The sequence below is a fragment of the Erinaceus europaeus genome, chromosome 10 (genome assembly GCF_950295315.1).
Source record: "Erinaceus europaeus chromosome 10, mEriEur2.1, whole genome shotgun sequence".
In the NCBI taxonomy this organism is placed as follows: Eukaryota; Metazoa; Chordata; class Mammalia; order Eulipotyphla; family Erinaceidae; genus Erinaceus; species Erinaceus europaeus.
The window spans coordinates 95682546-95703419 of NC_080171.1; the positions used below are offsets into that span (position 1 = coordinate 95682546).

Below are 20874 nucleotides of genomic sequence, written 5' to 3' on the forward strand. Positions count from 1 at the left end.
TGCACTGGATTAAATACCAACCATTCTTAATCATGATTTAAGCCTGATAAGAGTTTAAAATTTTGATAGCATACAAAATACATCACACAAACTAATCAATGGAATTCCCTAAGCCTCAAACATTTGATAGTTGTCAGTAAAATGCCCAGGAAAGGAGAATACTACATGTCTCTTTGAACCATAGATGTTTCAAATTAAGGTTAAACAGAATGTTAAGAATGGTATGGTTTTAATTTTCCATAGTAAGTTTATTGACACTTTTTCTTAAAGTAAAGTTTAAAATCTGACACTACCTGTCCACATAGAAGGGGAAACAAAACTTGGTCAAAGTCTGTAGAACTTCCTGTGGAGAAAAAGAGAGATAATTTATACATCTAATGGGACCAATAAATCTAACATTAACCACTGCACACAATCTAGCAACTTTACCCTAAAGAAAGAGAAGACAGATGAAGAAATATGGGCTTTATCAATTACATGGGAGGAGTACCAGGCAGTCAATCATGAGAAATAATAAACATGATCAAACTTCATTAAAAATGAAAAATTAATCAAGAATCACACATGGGCAAGCAGCAGGAGCTACGCAGGAAAGCTCTGAAGGGAGGGAGGCGGTTGGGTTGCTGAGTGTTAACACCCCTCCAGGGACCATCTCCAGCCTGACCATATGGATCACAGTGAATAACACCAAGCCACATGGGTTTGGCCTGGCAAGGCCGCTGTTGCTGGCACCATTTTTCGCCTGTTACCTAGGAACAGAGGGGGCCAGGATTAGACAACACTCCCCAACATCAATAGGCCAAATTACAGTCAAAATAGAGAACCAACTTAAAGATAATTGTCCCTGGACACTGTCAAGTGAATTTTTTTTAAAGAGTTTAAAACTTCATTTACGTCCTTTACTAAAAAGGTTAAAATTTCTGGCATAAATTTATTTTGTAACCAAGGGGTACAGTTTTTTAGTTAAGTATCATTACTATAATTGAGTACACTTACCTGCTTTTAATTTATGAAAATCCAGAGCAAACTATCAGTGCAAGTGGCTTTTTAAAGATATGTGGATACACAAAACTAAGAACATTATTGAGGGGAAGGATAAAAAATAAATACAAAAGCAAGAGGACATTTGAGAAACTTTATATAAGACTACTATGTTGATTTTAACTTCATATAAGACTACTATGTTGATTTTGACTATGGTGTATGACTTTTCACAATAGATACATAATACACATGCATAGACAGTATATATGCACAAAACTAAACACATATATATATAATTATTAATTCCATCACAGATTTTCTTTCTCTAACTTAATTTAACTGCAGACTTTTATAGTCTACAACTGGTGCTTATTGGTTCATAGACCAATGTTATAAAATTTGAAAAGTATTCTTCATGTATTTTGATTTGCTTTTGACTATTTAAAAAAAAACCCAACTTTAAGACAAAATGAAGAACACATTTCTCAGTCATTTAGAAGCTGGTTCAAATTAAAATGAATTTGCCCATTGCAAATCCTAATCCAAGATATAAATTAAAGATCAGTTTACAAGTAGCACTTTTCCAACTAATAACAATGAATTATCAATGCTAACTGAATTGATGCTTCCCGCTTCATTTATTTTTAAAACCAGTTCTATATTTTAAGAAATAAACCACATCAATCTAATAACCCACTCAATGAAGCAGAAAGCACATTCACTTGCTCTTCCAGAGCATGTCCCACCTACATAATTCAACTGAGCATATACTATTTTTTAATATCACTTTGGACTGCTAGTATGTATATCACAGGACTGCTAAGGCATGTCATAAAACAGTTAAGTTTCTAGAAGTCTTAATAAAAAGGGTATAGCATCTCATCAAAGTCTAAGAGGCAGTATTGTTATAATACTTAATTTAATAATGTGGCATTCACAAGCTCTTATTACCTTGTGTAAAAATACTTTATGTTGGGAGTCGGGCTGTAGCGCAGCCGGTTAAGCGCAGGTGGCGCAAAGCACAAGGACTGGCATAAGGATCCCGGTTCGAACCCCGGCTCCCCACCTGCAGGGGCGTCGCTTCACAGGTGGTGAAGCAGGTCTGCAGGTGTCTATCTTTCTCTCCTCTTCTCTGTCTTCCCCTCCTCTCTCCATTTCTCTCTGTCCTATCCAACAACGACGACAACAATAATAACTATAACAATAAAACAACAAGGGCAACAAAAGGGAATAAATAAATAAATTTAAAAAAAATAAAAATAAATACTTTATGTCTATAATCACAATAGCTAACAGAGAATAAAAAATAAAATCTACTTCATAGTACATAATATTATCAAGATGATGCTAGAGATCATATAATACACATTTAATATCTCTAGTTGTAATTCTAAAATATACTATAATTTGCATGCATGCACAAAATACTTATGATGTACGTGGCAAAAAAAAATTTCTTGTAAGTTTGCTTTAACTTCAAGTCTCAAACACCAGAAAGCTTCTCTTGACTTCAGTACATGTAGTGAACAGTTTTTTAAACTTACTACCAAGAGCTCAATCATTGCCAACATCAGTTACAAAGACAATTATCCTTTGGCCCTCAAAAGTTACAGGTGCAGAAATGCTTCTGTACTATATGCTGAAGCTAAGTTGCCAAAAGGCCTCAAGATTTTTTAAAGAAAGGACCCCATGGCTACAAAAAAGCATTGTGTCCAGTAGCAGATTCAAAAGATTCTAATATGCCCAACACATTACTCACTACAATATAAAAACTACTTACCACTTTCTAATGTCAAGAGTAATAACCAACTGTGAACTTGTCTGTCAGAAAATATTAGAACAAATATCAAAATACCCAATGTAGACTGAGTATAACCCACTTCCCAGGAGCTTTCCAAGAAGGAAGAGATAAGTCTAATTATACAATAGGGAAGGGGGAGGGGATGAGAAAGGGGGGTATAGGCAAATATAGGCACATGTTTGTGCATTACAGTATGTTTCTGCATGTTTGTGATTTTACAGAAGCTTGATATTCCAATTTTCATCAAACAAGACAGTGTTGTGCTATCAGAGGGAAAAACAAAAATGAGCATCTACTCTGTGCAAGGCATATTCACTGGTTATCTCAATCAGAATGAAAGATATACTTCTTATTTTGGGAAAGGGAGGTAGAAAAACCAAACAATGTTTTCCATAAATAAAAATGTAGAAATAAATCAGTTTCATTAATACTGACATTCCCCCCACACACACACACACGTATGTATATATATATATATGCATTTGACTACCATATCCTCTTTTTCCAATGAAGAATCAATTAACTTAATATGAAAGCTATCACTTTGCAAGAGAAATAAGTTAATAGTATCAGTTAATTAGGTTTTGAGCATTATTTACAGCAGAGTACTTTCAGTATCAACTGAGAAAAAGAGTCTGTAACCAGTTACCACTTCTCTAGAACCTGTGTCTATGGTTAAAGAACTTTCTTTGTAGACGGTAATTTCCCTGTTTTCTCTCCACTTTCTCTAGTATGCACAAGCTTTGCAGACAACTAACCTCAACTACTGCAACATAAATCGGATTTTGGAGATGCAGTAAAGCTGATGAAATGTAAATGACCTCATTGTGGGGAAGATTGTAACAGCTCTCTAGATCAATTTCCAAGTTTATATTTTCACAGATCTTTTTATGTACAGTTTGATTTTTAACATTTTAATGAGCAAAAAAAGTGAATCTATAGTAGCCAGTCACCATAGTTAAAGTGCAGGGCATGAACTAGATCCCAGGAGAAAACCAGTCCACCATGTCACCACTAGCTTTAGGACATTCACCACCTGGTTCCATGTCCCCAGGTTCCAACTCTTTTCATAATCAAAACACTGCTGACATTATAAACCCCAGACGGGTTTTCTAAAATCCCTCCCAATCAATATATCCAACACATAACTTATTGGAGACAACAGTGAGCTCATTGATTAAGGTGAGTTCAGTAGCAAAGTTTTCAAAATAAATGAGGCAAGAATATAGCATTCAAGCCCATTGTGTCACCAGGCAATTTATGAAATAGGCAATTTTCAAAAGGCTTTTCTTCCTAACAAAATGTATGATATTTCACATGGGAAGGAAAGGGGGGAGGCATGGAAGACAGGCAGTTGCACAAACCTTTTACTTAAGTATATATTAAACAGCAGATTGTACAATGTAGTGGAAAAGCAAGACCTACAAAACTGCCTACAAGGAGATACCAAGCCACAGAATATGAACCAAAATACGAAAAAAGCACACCTAATACTGCATTCATTTGCAAATGAAAGACAGAAGTGAACTCAAGATTTATCTCAGTATCCTTTGGATTCATTTCACCCAGTATGAATTCTCATTCAGTCAGAAGGCCTATCAAAGGGTCTTATTCCAATCTGCAGAAAGATTATATCCTGCTCCAGCTGAACCACTTTCTGAAAAATCAGATAAAGTTTTAAATTTATAATATCCCCGATGAATCCTACCTGGAAGCCAAACTTTGAACACTAAATTCAAAGCAGTTAGCTAGAACTATTAATAATGAGAAAGCTAAACTAATTTACCCTGAGTTTCAGGTATAGGCTGGAAGAGTATAAGAAAGCCTGCAGCAGCCATCAATTCAGATGCCAAGTGATTTATTTTCACCATTTCACTAAAACCCAAAACCAAAAATTAGTTGTATTTGGCAAATGTAAACAACTATCAGACACATTTATATACCCCCCCCACCGAAATAAATGACATCTGAAAAACAAAAGTGCAGACTAATTACAATGTCCACTGGGGTTATAGAATGTTGGGAGATGAGACACATTCTCAAGAGTTCAAAAGGAAAAAACAGTGTGTTCAGGAAAACATTTAAATAAAAGAGAGAGGTTTCCTAAATAAATACATTTTGTAAAATGTAAAGCAATAATCAGTCAGTTTGGAGCTTGCTGCAAGTTAATAGAACAGTCAATAATGTACCTTTGTACCAAAATAGAGTGAAGGAAGCAGAGTTTGGAAGACAGTGGGAGAACATTCCCTGGGTTTCCTATATGTAATTTAATATTAGATCATTTCAAAATGTAGAAGTGTGATGAAAAGATCAGTGGAGCTCAGATTCCAAAAGCATTGTTTAATTTTTTTTTTTAATATCATGAGGAAAATGCTGATCCTCTTAAGTCCTGCAACTGAGATCAGTACAACTGACTTGAAAGAAAAACCTCTGATTGATGATCTTAAAACTCAAGTTTAAAGTTAAAACAGAACACACACAAAATCCAAACACAAAATACTTAAAAATTTTCTACTTTACATCATTATAAGTTAAAACCAGTGACTATAAATATAAGAAGTAGTGCTAGCTATGATTTACAATGGTAAAAACAGAGTTCTTAAGAGTTAATTAGTAGTAAGTTCAAGAAAGTTAATCAGAAATGTCCTAAATATGAAATCAGGAAATGATTTTTCTCCTTCACTATAAATGTCAAATTAAATCCAAGGCAATTTTTTTTTTCCCAGTGAGAGGAACCTTTGAAAAAGGGATTTTAGATAAAAGCTTTTCAATACCAGAACATAAAAGCCGGGTCAAATCTCTAACAACACTGCTCAGATGCTACAGGGTCTGCCTCCTTTCTTTGGTGTACTTCAATATTTATTTAGTTGTGGTTTTTTAATATAAATTTGGTAAATTTCAACCATTATACATCATAATTACTGTAATATCTAACATACAAAATTATGTTGCAATTCAAAGATATAAAGTTTGTATAGTTCACTATACAAACTTTATATCTTAACTATCAAGGTCATTAATTACATAAGGGTAAATCCTCATTAATTTAAAGTCAGAGTAAAAATACTGGGTACTGGTTTTTCTTGTTTTTGTTCTTAATAAAATCTCTTTACCATTTTGTATCTTTCCCCTTCTTTAAATGAAAAAAATTCACTTTGACTTGCTCCTAAACTACAAAGTTATACAACATCTGCTATTCTGAGATTTCTTTTTATTCACTTTAAACCTTATACCACAAAGAGAGCTATATTAATACGGTCAATGTAAAACACCAATGAACTTCTTAACACTTTTTTCAAATACTTTCCAAAATGAGCATAGGATTTAGTTGTGATAAGCTTACAATCATCATTCAGTTATGTCAGTATACAGTTTCTTGGATTTAACATTAAAAATTTGCCTTGTTCTATGATCTGAGCATTTATACTATCACTGTGTTTAAAGCCAAGAAAGGTCTGGGGCGTGGGGGAGGGGAAAACAGAAATCAGCACATACCAAAGGAATAGTGTCCCAGCAGTAAAACTGCAAACATGATTTCACTAAAGAAGCAACTTGCCCTCAGGATGATACTATTTTAAAAAAAAAAAAGAGGCACTGATAAAAATACTATTTTGCAAGCATATTAAAAGCTGTTAGCTTTTAAATATTTTAAATGCACGTAAAAATGTGCACAGATGGGCAACTTTTCTGTTCACATTAGTCTAGGGAAAAAAAAATCTTTCATTATCAAGCTCAAAGTCCTTGAATTTTTTAAACTTAATTGTGCCTCTATTTCTTAGGCTTCACACCCCAAGGCCAAAGCTTTCCTGCCACCAGTCCTTCAAATCTGACTTGGACATTACACGGGAGGAGGCTCCAAGCCTCCCTGAGGTCTCACTCCTTTTACAACACACGAAAAAGCAGTCGATAATGGGCCCATGCTGAATTCACTGCTCTCCACGTCTCCTCTTGGGACACAAGCCTAGCAGATGTGATAAAAACTGTGTCAGAGAAGTGGCTCTAGTTTGTGCCTTAATGACAACTTAAACCTCTAAACCAGTACAACCAAAGAACTATCAGAACTGGCTGTTTCCTCTCTCTCTCCTGCACTGCAATCTTCATATATCTCTGAACTGAATTAGCACCTCTATCCACAACATGCCCTGCCACCCTACAAAATCCATTCTAATTTTAAAAGATAAATTCAGCAAACTCATCAGCAGCAAAAGTGTGTGTGTCCCATAATTAACATACAACATATATATTCCATATAGTTTACATTTTCTCAAGGTATGATTGTACTTTCAGATATCTTAATGAATTGTCTTGCACATTCCCTCTGATTACTACTCAGGTAGTCATATCAACATATTCAAATGATGGATATATAAGTTCCCTAAAGTGCCTACAGGTCTCTAAAAATTATTTTAAAATATGTTCAACCACAAGGAAAAAATTGTGGTACTCGAGTTACTGAAACCTTCTAATTATTAAAATTTATACAGAAAAAACTTTAAAGCTATGGGTGGTTATACTGTTCTTTTAACTTATAAGAACTCTTTGTCTTACCTAATGATACGCTAGCCAAAAAATAGATTTAAATGTGTATTTCTAATAACATTTTCTAAATTCTGTAATTCAGTCCTCAGATGATAGGCCCTTTCACCCAGTATCTTGAAAGCCTATTCACTCACAACTGCGTATCCACTTAATCAGCAATCATTGTTCTGGGATGCAGAACTTTGTTGTCAAGACAAGCACCAAAACCTTAAAAAAAAAAAAATTTTTTTTCAGAACTGGCATAAGAAAAAAGTGATCTTTGTCAGACAAGGACAAATTTATGCAAATCTTTTATAAACATGCACAAACATTTATTTAGCTTTTGAAATGTTGGCCTCATTTGAGAGCATGAAAATGAGGCGGGAAGTAGGAAACGCAAAGGACAGCTTAGAAGCTGGCACACTACATAAATATTCACAAGGAAGATTATAGGATTCATGTTAGGCTGTCTTAGGCTTCTCCAAAGTCCACACAGAATAGCAAAGAACAAAACTAACGAGAAGTACAGCAGATGTTAGACAATGCATCAACCTCTTTTCCTCTCTCACTTGGCTATACTTGGACGCTTTTATATTTTCTTTCAATATGGTTAGGTCATTCAAGGATTCTCCTATAGACTCTGTATTGTGGCTACAGATCTATAAGCTGGAGGTCTGTCAGCTTTCCAAAAGTTTGCAATGAAAAGGCATTATGCAAATTTTACCTCTCTTACCCTCTTTCAGGGGGGAAAAAGCCTCCAGTATGCAGTCATTGGAGTATTGGAAGCCCCAGCCTTCATTTCTGTATAGCTGTGTTTGCCTCAGGGCCACGCTGCTTGTTTTGACAGTGGATCCCCCTAGATAGTTGGGATTAGTCGAGCTTGTTTAGATAAACTTGAAATCAAGGCCTTCTCTAGGTAGACAGCTAGATGTAGCTACCGAATTTCCAGCTGCCTCCTGCTTTCATCCCCAAACAACTGGAGATTCACAGTAGCTATCACAGCCACAGGCTATGTCACATACATAAGTACAAAATTAAAGGCTGCTAAAAGAAGCCTTTGTAAGTCTTAGTGCTAAAATAAGGAATCTGTACTGCTTGGTTTATACAAATTATTCTAGCACTATCACTATGGAACTGAAATCATCAGTTAACAAGGCATATTAATCAAGGCTCCCAGCTTCTCTAGATAGATAGGATCATAGTTGGTAATATACCTAACCTTGTGTTTCTTAGCTCTCATAAGAATAGCCTAAAATGTGAAAGAAGAATTAATATCCTTATCCAGTAGCATAGGTGTTAAAGACACTAGCAACAAACACTGTGAAAATATGAAAAAATGGAAATAACAAATATGCTTTTGAGAATTACTTAACAATTGATTAATGGGGTATCATTCACTGATACCCTGTCATTCCCAAATACAAACTGTCTCAAACGTTTATTTTTTATGGATTGCAAATTCTGAAAGAAATATACCCGAAAAATTTAAGAAGTGAAGAAATTTTTAAAAATATTTTTTATTTATTATTGGATAGAGACAGAGAAATTGAGAGAGGAGAGATAGAGGGAGAGAGACAGACACCTGCAGCACGGTTTTACTACTCGTGAAGCTTTCCCCCTGCAGGTGGGGGCCAGGGGTTTGAACCTAGGTCCTTGCATACTGTAATGTGAGCACTTAACCTGGTGTGCCACCACCTGCCCCCCCTCCCAAAAAGTGAAGCAATTTATACTTGGACTAGTTTAAGGACATCTCATGACAAAGACAGGTGATATGAAACATTATTCTTTTAATTATAAAATTCATATGGCCTCAAAAAAATATGGAACTTAAGGATTTTGATCTTTAGTAATAAGATAATGCCTTTTCAGAAGGATATCAATATGTGAGAAAAATAATTCCATTCCATATATATGCCTTATTTTACTTTATATATTTTGCTTTTATATGTACAATAGAAGCCAGTGTTCACTTGGGATAAACTAATACCAAAATTGATACCAGAATAGGTTTAAATCTTTTTCAGAAGTAGTCTATGAGATATCACATATTACAGAAGATCTTTTACATTTTAACGATAACATCAAATCACACAGAGCAGTTTTGTGTCCCATAGGTACTTCAAGCTCAAAGTATGTCAAAAATCAAGATGTATGTTTCTGATATACAGCTAGCTGCTAATCTTTCATTCTGTCAGAACAAGATATGACCTCAGACTAATTCTTACAGGAGGACAAACACTCATTTGACGTAGATTCAAATGTTTACTATATTTACTTACATACTTGTTGAAATATGGTTGATGAATTCCAGAATAACTAGAAGAAACTGGCAAAATAATTTTTTGCTGCTGTGGTTTCCTCCTACCTATTCTCTGCCTCTCTATCTCTGTCTATCTTTTTTTTTTTTTTTTTGCCTCCAGGGTTATTGCTGGGGCTCAGTGCCTGCACCATGAATCCACCACTCCTGGAGGCCATCCCCCCCCCTTTTGTTGCCCTTGTTGTTGTAGCCTTATTGTGGTTATTATTGTTACTGTTGATGTCGTTCGTTGTTGGACACGACAGAGAGAAATGGAGAGAGGAGGGGAAGACAGAAGGGAGAGAAAGACAGACACCTACACTTAACCCGCTGCGCTACAGCCCAACCCCCTATCTCTGTCTTTCTATCTGAAAAAAGAATCTGAAGTGGTAAAGGCATAGTGATGACAAAAAATAAATTTCAGATCCCTTAAATTTTTTAAAAATTTTTATTTATTTATTTTTTTATTTTTATTTAAGAAAGGATTAATTAACAAAACCATAGGGTAGGAGGGGTACAACTCCACACAATTCCCACCGCCCAAACTCCATATCCCACCCCCTCCCCCGATAGCTTTCCCATTCTCTATCCCTCTGGGAGCATGGACCCAGGGTCATTGTGGGTTGCAGAAGGTAGAAGGTCTGGCTTCTGTAATTGCTTCCCCGCTGAACATGGGCGTTGACTGGTCCCTTAAATTTTTACCATGTCTAGGGACCAGGTGGTAGCACAAAATGGTTAAGCACTCATATTACAGTGTGCAAAGACCCATGTTCAAGCCACCGGTCCCTGCCTACAGGCGGAAAGCTTCAGGAGCACTGAAGCACGTCTGCAGGTGTCTACCTTTCTCCCTCTCCATCTCCACCCCCTCTGACTAGTCTCTGTCTCTATCTTATGTGTTAAGATGAATAATGAAAAAGGAGTCCTTGAAATCAAGTATATAGCTCCACTTCCCCAGAGACCCACTCTACTAGGGAAAGAGAGGCAGGCTGGGAGTATGGATTGACCAGTGGACACCCATGTTCAGTGGGGAAGCAATAACAGAAGTCAGACCTTCTACCTTCTGCATCCCTCTTGGGTCCATACTCCCAGAGGGATAAAGAATAGGAAAGCTATCAGGGGAGGGGATGGGATAGGGAGATGTGGTGGTGGGAATTGTGTGGAGTTGTACCCCTCTTATCCTATGGTTTTGTAATGTCTCCTTTTTTAAATAAATAAAAAAACAAAAAAAAAACCCAGCAGAATATATTTAATACCAGGTAATATGCTAAAACAATGGTACCATTTGAATGGAGCTTATCATCTAGTTGGAAAAATAGATGTAACATAAATGAATACACTAATGTACAATTTGAATTATGACACAAGTTGTTAAGCCAAGTCACAGCACTTCATGAGTCACAAATGTGTCTGGTTTTTATTGCAGTGCACTGAAGTCATGGGGGGGAGGCGATTTTTGAGTCTTCTGTAATTATTTTATACCATATTTTTATGTTTCTTTTTTAAATTTTTTATTATCTTATTTATTGGATAGAGGCCATTAGAAATTGAGGGGGAAGGGGATGATATAGAGGGATAGAGACAAAGTGACACCTGCAACACTGCTTCACTACCTGTAAAGGTTTCCCCTTGCAGGTGGGGACTAGGGACTTGAACCTGGGTCTTTGAACACTAACACATGTGCTCAAACAGGTGCACCACCACACAGCTCCCTTTATGTTATTTTCTAACTCCAGAATCTAAATCTGAGTCCTCTAAATTTCAGGGAGATTCTAAAGGTGAGTTCATTACTTTTCCTGAATGCCCATGCCAACCCTGCTGCCATCGCCATTATCAGGTGTGAACTTGTGTCTCATGGAGAGAAACAACATCCAACTAACTGGGTGCCTTTCAGGCATCCAAGAAGGAAAAGAAGTCTCACACTGGAACCTTAATCCTGGCAGTAGAGTGAGAGGGGGTGTGATTGAAGAGAATTGCAGAGAAACTATAATAAATATGGAGTATAACCAGTTTAAATTTCTCTTTAGAATCTGCTCCCCTTTATCTGGTACTTCTTAGTTCCCAAAGTCCATTTCTCTGTATACAAAGATAACATAAAAATTAATTTCAGCCATATTATAAAAAAATCATTTTAAATACCACTAAGGGGGATTGCTACAAATGATATGACATTATTATCAATTGTAAGATCCATGAGTTTCAGAGATTTAAAAAAAAAATTTGGGGAAGCAATTACAGAAGCCAGACCTTCTACCTTCTGCAACCCTCAACGACCCTGGGTCCATGGTCCCAGAGGGCTAGAGAATGGGAAAGCTATCATGGGGGTGGGCTATGGAGATTGGGTGGTGGGAATTGTGTGGAGTTGTACCCCTCCCACCTTATGTTTTTGTTCATTAATCCTTTCTTAAATAAAAAAATTTTTTTAAAAAATTTAAGTTCATCTTAAAACTGATGAAAAAGGTGCTGTGTGGTGGCACACCTAGTTGAGTGCACATGTTACAGTGCACAAGGGCCCAGGTTCGAACCCCCAGTCCCCACCTGCAGGGGGAAAGCTTTTAGAGTGGTGAAGCAGTGCTGTAGGTGTCTGTCTTTCTCCCTCTCTATCTCCCCCTTCCCTCTTGATTACTGGCTGTCTCTGTCCAACAAAGATCATTAAAAACTAAAAAAAAAAAAACCTGATGAAAATAGAGGATTATCTATGCCACCGCACAAAATTAAAGTGAGAATTACACCCATTGCCAGTGTCTAGCAGAAAATCCAAAACACAAGAAAACACACAGTAAAGGGATGGTGCTGAAAGATGACTTAAAGATAATCTATAAATTTAGAAAAAAAAATACAGTGACTGATTATTTACTATTGCCAGTCACTGTGCTAATATTCTAGAACATGTCTTGTTTAATCTTCACAGCAATTAGTAAGACAACATAGAGACTTGAGCTGATCAGAGAATCATTTTTAACATGGAAAATGAAGTGAATTGAAATATATATATATGCATATGTTAAAATGTTAGCCATTTCCAACTAAAGGTTTATCATTTATGCCTGACTCTATTTATTCCTAATTATAAATTATGCATATAACTTAAAGTTATCTAACTGTTCTATAAAGTTCCATGCTCTGTTTTATACGCCAATGGCCATCTGCTCTATGGCATGGGTTAAGTGAAAGGGAACTAAGCAGCTAGTTATGATAAAAGAATTACTTATGCTCAATGATCTTACCACTTTTATAGATAAAATCAGCCTTGAAATTTGAGTAAATTAGTTTCAGATAGATAAGAAAATAATCTAACTGAAAGTAGGCAATAAATGGAAAAGGCTAGCATTCAAACCCAAGTATACCTATTTCCCGGGCTCAAACTTGTCTCCTAATTCTCAAGCTTGATGTTTTGTTAATTATTAATGAGATATTAAAGAGAAATTCTTATCCTCAGTTTCTGTATGTTTAGGATTCTGTCTTTGCAGTTATATTCATATAGTTAGAATTTTGCAATAGAAACCAGGCCGATTGAAAGTAAAGCCTCCCTTCCACATGACTTTCTTACTGTAGCAGTGCAATGAAAGAGTTGGAATGTGTGTCAAAGAGTCTTAGGCTTGGCTAATTTCATATGGCCATTTGCATAAGACATGTACACTATGAACATCATATCTGTGTTATTGCAGTGTCTCAGTTTATTCTCAAAGTGTCCTGGATTGGATACTATGGTCACCAGAGTTCTTGTAAGAGAGAGAGAGAAACATGGCTTGTGTGGAGTGTATTAAGAGAACAAATAGCTGGTCCCTCTGCCCTCTGATTGGTAATTGGGGAACAGTTTTAGAAAAATGTATTACTTGACTCCAGGATCTTTACCCACATTTAAAACTTAGCTATATCCTAGAACTTGATACAATATTAAACATTGCCTATTATACAGAAAGGGCAAAACCTCCTTCAATTCCTCATGCTACATCAGAAAATATTAATTTAATTAGACTAATTCAGGTGTTATGTGTATATCAGGCCTACTTTTTTGTCAAGTCTACAAAATTATTATTAGGGGCAGGGATAGATAGCATAATGGTTATGCAAACAGTCTCTTGTGCCCAAGGCTCCAAAGTCCCAGGTTCAGTCTCCTGCATCACCATAAGCCAGAGCTGAGCAGTGCTCTGGTAAAGAAAAGAAAAAAAGAAAAAAATTATTATCAGTTCCTTTTCTTACATATGAAGGAAATGAGACTGGAAAAGTGAAACCTTTACTAAAAAATAGCATTCCCAAAGCCAAACCTCATGTGACATAGGGGTATTACCTTCTGCTTTTCTCTTAAGTCAAACTTAACAAGGAAAAAAGAATTTTGTGGATTGGAGGAAACATTCAGAAAACAAGGAGTCATGAACCTAGTCATGAAAAAAAATTACATTTCATGCACAACCAGAAACATACTAAGTAAAACAGCTCATGTAACACTTATCCTGTTTATGCCTAGTCAAACCATAAAGCTAATTTTTGAAGGTGGGTGACTGAAAATCATTCATATTTGGTGAACTTGGTAGAGAGAGGTTAAGACTTCAGTCACATCACAGCAGCACAGATCACAGACGAAGCAAAGGTAGGGCCAAGACATCCAAATCTCCAGAACTCAGTGAAATCCTTCACAAAGGTGAGAGAAATTAATGTTTTCTCCTGAAACCAGATTCTGTGATCAGATAGAAAACTCTGGTGACGAGGGAGGGGGATAGGGCGGGAAGTGGCCCACCATTTTAGGCACACATATGCAAGGACCCACAAAAGGATCCCAGTTAGCGCCCACCGGCTCCCCACTTGCAAGGGGGAGTCACTTGACAAGCTGTAAAGAAGGTCTGCAGGTGTCTAGCTTTCTCTCTCCTTCTCTACCTTCTACTCCCCTCTCAATTTCTCTGTCCTATAAAAAATTTAAAATAATAAATAAATAAATAAGATGGCCACAGAAGCAGTGGATTCATAGTGCAGGCACCAAGCCCCAGCAATCATCGGGGGGGGGGGGGGGGGGAGGGGGGGGGGATAAGAAAATTCAAGTAATTGTAACACACATAGCCTGGTAGACTAAATTGCTCTCCACTGCCACTTGGGAACTCAAGAAAGCCTCTCTTTGGAGCAAGAAACAAACACCTAGATCTTGTCCTAGAGGAAATATCTAAGACTACGAGACTCAAACTGATACAGGGTTGTTCATGTGGGGAGAGGTGACAGTGAGGGACTTTTCACCCAGGCTGGTCCTCCCCGAGATTAATAACTAAAGGAAAACCCTAAAATACTAAAACACACAAACACACACACACACACACCCCAATGTACTAAAAAAGTAAAGTCCAAAACTAGCACAATGGTGCTTCCTAACATAAAATCAAAGCAAATAGAAAAACAAACAAACAAAAAGTCCTGTGAAAGAATGAATAAGAAAGAAAATACTAATCTATGGCCATGATATCCTGAACATGCCCGATCTCTTCTAAGAAAGAAAATTTTAAATAAATCTATGTTAATAACATACAAAGAGGTGAATTTCAGATGGTCATTTGGTAGAAAACTCAATGAGATACTTCAAATGCACTGTATATAGAATAAAACAGAATAAGGAAGAAAATGTAGAGACAGAAAGGAGAATGAAGCTATAAAAATTGCAAAAAAAAAAAAAAGAAGCAGATAACACAGTAAACAAAGTGAAAACGTTCACTTAAAGCATAGTATGCCAGTTCAATCTCACAATGGCAAAAATAAGTCAAAAATAAAAATATCAGTAATGGGGAGTCGGGCTATAGTGCAGTGGGTTAAGCGCACGTGGCACAAAGCACAAGGACCGGCTTAAGGATCCTGGTTCGAGCCCCAGCTCCCCAACTGTAGGGGAGTCGCTTCACAGGCAGTGAAGCAGGTCTGCAGGTGTCTATCTTTCTCTCCCCCTCTGTCTTCCCCTCCTCTCTCCATTTCTCCATTTCTCTCTGTCCTATCTAACAGCGATGACATCAATAACAACAACAACAATAAAAAACAACAACAACAAGGGTAACAAAAGGGAAAAATATAAAAAATATCAGTAATGATTCAAATGGAATTGGTGAGGTGAGAGTTTAAAGAAAAATGAAGGTACCATACAAAAATTACCAAGCTACATTAGAAAAGGAAACATAAGGATCTAAGTATACCAGAAGGAGGAAGAGAAAGGGAAGCAGTCAATTCAAAGAAATAGTATCTGAGAGCTTCCAAAGTCTAATAACAAAACCAACCAATAAAGTCTAAAGAGCTAAAAGAACACTCAGATTTCTAAATAAACTTAAAAATTACCTAACTTAAGACACATTATCTTATGTTATACTATCAGAAGATAACAATAAAAGAAAATTCTCAGCAAAAATACTATAATATTGCAGGAACACACTACCTTGCAATATTATCAACCAACTGTAACACAAAAATCAAGGATTTCCCAGTTAAGCAAAAGCAGTGGTGTTTACCACCACTAAATCCACACTACAATAAATGTTGAAGGGAGTTTTTACATGACAATAAAAAACAAAAAGCCTTGAACAAGTAGGCAAATAGCGATACAAAATCTGAAGTATAAGCAGGAATAAAATGAGACAACAAAACACCAAAGAGGAAAAAGACAATAATTAAACTGTTTAGTCTGAAGACTCAATCTCATCATTAAAAAACTATGATAGATAAATAAAGATCGAGGGGGCCCCCGGCGGTGGCGCACCAGGTTAAGTGCGCTTAGTACAAAATGCAAGGTTACCTGCTCAAGGTTTCCAGTTCAAGCCGCCTGCTTCCCACATGCAGGGGAGTCACTTCACAAGCAGTGAAGCAGCTCTGCCAGTGTCTTTCTTGCTCCCTCTCTATCTCACCCTCTTTTCTCAATTTCTCTCTGTCCTATCCAATAAAAATGGAAAAAAATAGCTGCCAGGAGAAGTGGATTCATAGTACCTGCATTGAGCCCCAGCGATAACCCTGGAGGCAAAAAGAAAAAGAAAAATGAAAAAAAAAAAAAAACAGATAAAGATAGACATGATACTCATAGTTACTTCAAAACAAATCTGAAATAGAGACATTTAAAAAGAAAAAAAATGAGAGAATTATCAGAGAAAACACTTTTGAAATGAAAGCACTTTTTCAAAAGAAAATATGGAAACTATTTGGAGAAAAGGAAATACCAGAAATAAAACACAATCAGAAACAACAGATTAAACTGCAGCAATATACCCTACATGCCAGTAATCAACCTAAATGAGTGAAAACTCCCCAGTCTAAAAATAGACTGGTCAGATAAAGGAAAAAGATTCATCTATATTATGAATATAGAAGATCCACATCAGATCTAAAGACAAACATGCTGGTTAAAGAAAGATAAATTCATGATCACAACATAGAGGAAAGGGACAGGAACTACTTTTCTCATGTCTGATAAATAGATTGGGGAAATGATAGCTTAGTACCAAGGCAAAGGATTTACATGTCTAAGGTCCTTGACACCCAAGATTCAGTCCCTAGCACTACAATATTCCAGAACTGAGTAAAGCTCTAGTTTGTGTGTGTTTGTTGCTCCCTCTCTCATAAAAATAAGAAAATTCTTTAAAAATAAATATATGCAAAAACTGAAATAGTATCAGAGATCATTTGTAATCATAATACATGAAAAACTATTTTAACCACAAAAAAAAAAACCTGAAGACTAAAAATAATGAGATGCTCCTGAATAACTACTGAGTCAATGAAGAAGTCACAGAGAAATAAAAACGTTAAGACCAATGAAAATTAAGAAATGAGTCATCTAAAACCTGGAAGCAACCCAGGTGTCCAACAACAGTTAACTGTCTGAGTAAATGGTGGTATATATATACACAATGGAATACTACTCAGCTATTAAAAATGATGAATTCGAGAGTTGGGCAGTAGAGCAGCAGGTTAAGCGCAGGTGGCGCAAAGCTCAAGGACTGGCATAAGGATCCCGGTTCCAGCCCCCAGCTCCCCACCTGCAGGGGAGTTGCTTCACAAGCAGTGAAGCAGGACTACAGGTATCTATCTCCCCCCCCACCCCCGTCTTCCCCTTCTCCATTTCTCTATCCTACCCAACAACAACAATAATAACTGCAACAATAAAACAAGGGCAACAAAAAGGGAATAAATAAATAAATATTTTTTAAAATTCTACTTTATAAAAATGATTAATTCATCTTCATCTTCACCCCATTTTGGATAGAGCTTGAAGGAATTATGTTAAGTGAGATAAGTCAGAAACAAAAGGATGAATATGGGAGTCAGGTGGTAGCACAGCTGGTTAAGTGCACGTGGCTCAAAGCACAACAATCACCTAAGGATGGAGCCCAGGCTCCCTACCTGCAGGGGGTCGCTTCACAGGCATTGAAAGCAGGTATGCAGGTATCTGTGTTTCTCTCCTTCTCTCTGTATTCTCCTCCTCTCTCCATTTTCTCTCTGTCCTATCTAAGAATGTCAACAACAACAACAATAACTACAATAGTAACTACAACAACAATAAAAAAACAACAAAAGGGAAAATAAATAAATAAATATTAAAAAAACAAAAAGGATGAATATGGAATGATCTCACTCATAAACAGAAGTTGAAAAAGATCAGAAGGGAAAACACAAAGCAGAACCTGGGTTGGTGATGGTGTTGGTATATTGCACCAAAGTAAAAGACTGGGGTGGGGGGAAGGTTCAGTTCCTGGAAGAGGATAGCAGAGGAGGGCCTAGTGGGGGTTGATTTGTTATGTGGAAAACTGGGAAATGTTACACATGTGCAAACTATTGTATTTTACTGTCGACTGTAAAACATTAATAACTCAATAAAGAAATAATAAAAAAAGAAATGAGTCATCCAATCTTTGTAATGCAGCAAATATTGTATAAAGAGGGAATATCATAGCAAAATAGTCAGGGTAACAGTAAGCAAGTCCCAAACAATCTCACTTTAGATTTGAAGGAACTAGAAAAAGAAAAACAAAAGATAGGAGAAGGAAAGAAATAACAAAAACTGGAGCAGAAGTACAAGAAATTGAAACCAATAAGATTACACAAAAGATCAAGAAAATCAATAGCTGTTTTTTTTTTAATTCACAAAACCTTAGCTATTCAAAGAAAAAAAGTGAAACCTAAATAAAAAAGGACTAAGAATGAAAACAGTGATATAGCAGAAATACAAAAATCCAAGAGATGGGGCCGAAAGGTAGCGCAGTGGGTAAAGCGCAAGGACAAGCATAAGGATTCTAATTCAAGTCCCAGGCTCCCCTCCTGCAGAGGGGGTGGGGGGGGGGGTCACTTCACAAGTGGTGAGGCAGATCTGCAGGAGTCTATCCTTCTCTCCTGCTCTCTGTCTTCCCCTCCTCTATTTCTCTCTGTCCTATCCAACAACGACAGCAACAACAACAACAACAACAACAACAATGATAAACAACCATGGCAACAACAACAATGATAAACAACCATGGCAACAAAAGGGGGAAAAATAGCCTCCAAGAGCAGTGGATTCTTAGTGCAGGCACCAAACCCCAGTGATAACCCTGGAGGCAAAAAAAAAAAAAAAAGTGACTACTACTAACATCTATATGCAAAAAAAAAAAAAAAAAAACTATAAGAAATGAAGAAATGTTTAGGCTATTTTAACCTTCCAAGACAGAATCATGAAAAAGTACATGTTGTAATAGACCAACTTGATCAGTCATAAATACAGAAGCCAAAATACAATTATGTTTCACTAAGAGTGAAAATCCAGAATCTGATGAGTTTACCATTGAATACTACCAAACATACAAAGATATAGTACCTATCTTTTCCAAATTATTCCAAAACTCAGAGATGGGAGGAATGTTCCTAACATATTACAAGGGCAGTTTTACCCAAATATCCAAATCAGACAAGGACAGAAGGGCAGAATGGCAGATGGGATGGAAGGAATGACAGAGGGAGTCAGAGAGAGAAGGAGACATAGGCATATCTCTGATGAATACAAATGTAAAAATCCTAAATAAAATTTTGGCAAATTGAATCCAAAAATGAGACTCATTCATCATAATTCATTGTATCATTTGTGCAAAGAAGGTTCTATGCACATAAATTAATTGATGTAATCAATAAATATAGATTTAAAAATCACATGATCATATCAATAGGTGATGTAAAAGCATGATAAACCTCAATACCCAGCTATAATAAAAACCGTCAACAAATTGAGAGTTGAAGAAACATATAGAAACGTATTAAAGATCATATATAATAAACCCACAGTAAACATCATACTCAATGACCAAAGCAATCCTAAGAAAGGGAGATACATGTAGATTATCTCATTCATAGATTTAGAATTAGACTATAAAGCTGTAATAATCAAAAACAGTATGGATTTAGAAAAAAAAAACAGACTCTCAGAATAAGATTAGTTAAGAATCCAGAAATAGAAGTAGGGTACCAAACTAAAAATCTCTGAGTTGAGGGCGAGGGTGGAAGTTCGGCTTCACTTGGGCGGGGGGGGGGGGGAAGGTTAGTTGGTACACAGTCTTTTGGTGGTGGGAATGGTGTTCATGTACACTCCTATTAACTTGCAGTCATATAAATCACTAATTAATATGAGAGGGGAAATGTCTCAAACTTTTTAATGCACAGACCATAGGCTGAGTCTTTGATATGTTGACTCTTTTAAAAGCTTAGACCAGGGAGAATAGAAGCAACCAGTGGCATAGTTATATACAAATAACGTCAAAGGACATCAATTATGGAGATATTGTGTATAATACAGCAAATCCTAACAAAGGAATTTTCAAAGTCAACCCAGTTGACAAATAATGTGATTATAGCAATAACTATCTATTGCCTTCTTAAATCCTAAGACAGCAGGAACCTCCCACTTCCTCCATAGAGCCTATATTTCCCCGTCCTGGAACCTTTAGGGTGGGACTCACTTTCCTGCATGCTTACTTATCTCAATCCATAACAAATGATATTGCATCTGCTGATCCTAACCTAATCAATGCCAAGGGTACCACTTCAGCATGCTTCACTTCAGACTGTGTCCAGAGATGTCAGGCGTGGAATGTCATCCCTTCAGCCTCATTACTCAGGTGAAACTTCTCCTTTCTCATAGGATTCTCTTAATTCCATTCCAGGTGGTTCACTTCCTAACAAAGTCCCAAAACCTAGATATAGACCAGGTCCCATGAGATAGAGTATATGTTCAAATGTATCCATAAATTGGAGCAAATTATATACCTGAAAGCAAAAATGCACAATAGTCTGCAGTGAGTCAGTA

General features: G+C 36.5%; 1 protein-coding gene across 9 annotated transcripts in view; it reads right to left on the reverse strand.

Annotated features, from left to right (window-relative positions):
* DENND1A (DENN domain containing 1A) overlaps positions 1–20874 on the reverse strand; it is a 600479-nt gene that overhangs the window by 410673 nt on the left and 168932 nt on the right. For 7 of the 9 annotated variants that reach the window (XM_060200132.1, XM_016185023.2, XM_060200128.1 and 4 more), the window contains exon 4: positions 294–343. The exons of the other annotated variants lie outside the window; for them this stretch is intronic. In XM_060200132.1, coding sequence (XP_060056115.1) covers positions 294–343 — 50 coding nt within the window. The remainder of the gene's footprint in view (positions 1–293; positions 344–20874) is intronic. 9 annotated transcript variants of the gene reach the window in all.